We start from the raw sequence: 1,475 nt of genomic DNA, 5'->3' as shown, positions 1-1,475 counted from the left end.
TTTTTATTTTTTGTGGCCTAGTAATGTGAATGATTTTGATTATTTCAGGTTTTCATGTACAAATGACTAACGGCTACTTTTGCATTTTTTCCATTTTATTATTATTATTATTATTATTATTATTATTATTATTTTCTTTATTTACATTTCAAATTCTATCCCGAAAGTTCCCTATACCTGGTCCCCTGCCCCTGCTCCCCTAACCAACCACTCCCACTTCTTGGCCCTGGCCTTCCCCTCTGCTGGGTCATATAAAGTTTGCAAGGCCAAGGGGCCTCTCTTCCCAATGATGGCTGACTGGGCCATCTTCTGCTACATATGCAGCTAGAGACTTGAGCTCTGTGGGTACTGATTAGTTCATATTGTTGTTGCACCTACAGGGTTGCAGCCCCCTACAACTCCTTGGGTACTTTCTCTAGCTCCTCCATTGGGGGCCCTGTGTTTCATCCAATAGCTGACTGTGAGCATCCACTTCTGTGTTTTCCAGGCACTGGCATAGCCAGATGCTTAAGTTGCTGCGCATAAACTAATTTTTCCTTACATTTTACCCTTTTAGAGACATGTTCAGTATCAGATATAGACATTGAGAATGGTTTTTTTTCTGAATCTGATGGTACATATGATCTAAATAGAGTAACATCATATAGATGTAAACAAGGATATGTGACAAATACTGGAGAAACATCAGGATCAATTACTTGCCTTCAAAATGGATGGTCACTTCAACCCTCATGCATTAGTGAGTATTTTATTATATTGTTGCAATTATACTGATGATGTATAGCAGTTTAATTTTATTCTCCTTTTATATGGCTCTTATTTTTCATTTGTAAACTTCAAGATAAAATAGATACCATTTTTTTCTATTTTGACTTATTACTGCCTTGTAGAGTATCAGTTCATTTGACTTTTCAATGCCTTAAAATATCCTATAGTTTTAAATCTAGTGAACACATCTTTGAAGAGCTGTGACTCCCTGAAAATGTGTGTATTGTATTTGACTCTATGAGTTAAAGTCCATGTCAGAATATCTTCCTCTTAGAAGATCTTTTTAAATATTTTGATATTGGGAAAAAAAGAAAAGATTTCAGGTATCACCAAACTTTGGTGTTTGGAAACATTCCCTTGTTTAAGGACATACAGTTAATGAAGATTTTCTAGGATCAACAATTAGTTCATCTAATCTTATTTACCACACAAAGATCCAACAAAGAAAGAGAACTTCAGACCAATTTCCCTTATGAATATCGATGCAAAAATACTCAATAAAATCCTCGTAAACAAAATCCAAAAACACATCAAAATGATCATCCATCATGACCAAGTAGGCTTCATCCCAGGGATGCAGGGATGGTTTAATATAAGGAAATCCATCAACGTAATCCACTACATAAACAAACTCAAAGACAAAAACCACATGATCATCTCGTTAGATGCTGAGAAAGCATTTGACAAAACACAACACCCCTTCATGA

The 1,475-nt window shown here is 35.6% G+C and overlaps 1 protein-coding gene across 1 annotated transcript in view; it reads left to right on the top strand.

The window, feature by feature from the left end:
• Cfh (complement factor H) overlaps positions 1-1,475 on the top strand; it is a 74,314-nt gene that overhangs the window by 51,128 nt on the left and 21,711 nt on the right. Inside the window, exon 9 of the mRNA XM_029538693.1 lies at positions 557-739. Coding sequence (XP_029394553.1) covers positions 557-739 — 183 coding nt within the window. The remainder of the gene's footprint in view (positions 1-556; positions 740-1,475) is intronic.

This window comes from Mus pahari, chromosome 5, assembly GCF_900095145.1.
Source record: "Mus pahari chromosome 5, PAHARI_EIJ_v1.1, whole genome shotgun sequence".
NCBI classification, from domain to species: Eukaryota; Metazoa; Chordata; class Mammalia; order Rodentia; family Muridae; genus Mus; species Mus pahari.
The sequence above is the reverse complement of the archived record's forward strand: the minus strand, read 5'-3'. Positions and strand labels throughout refer to the sequence as shown.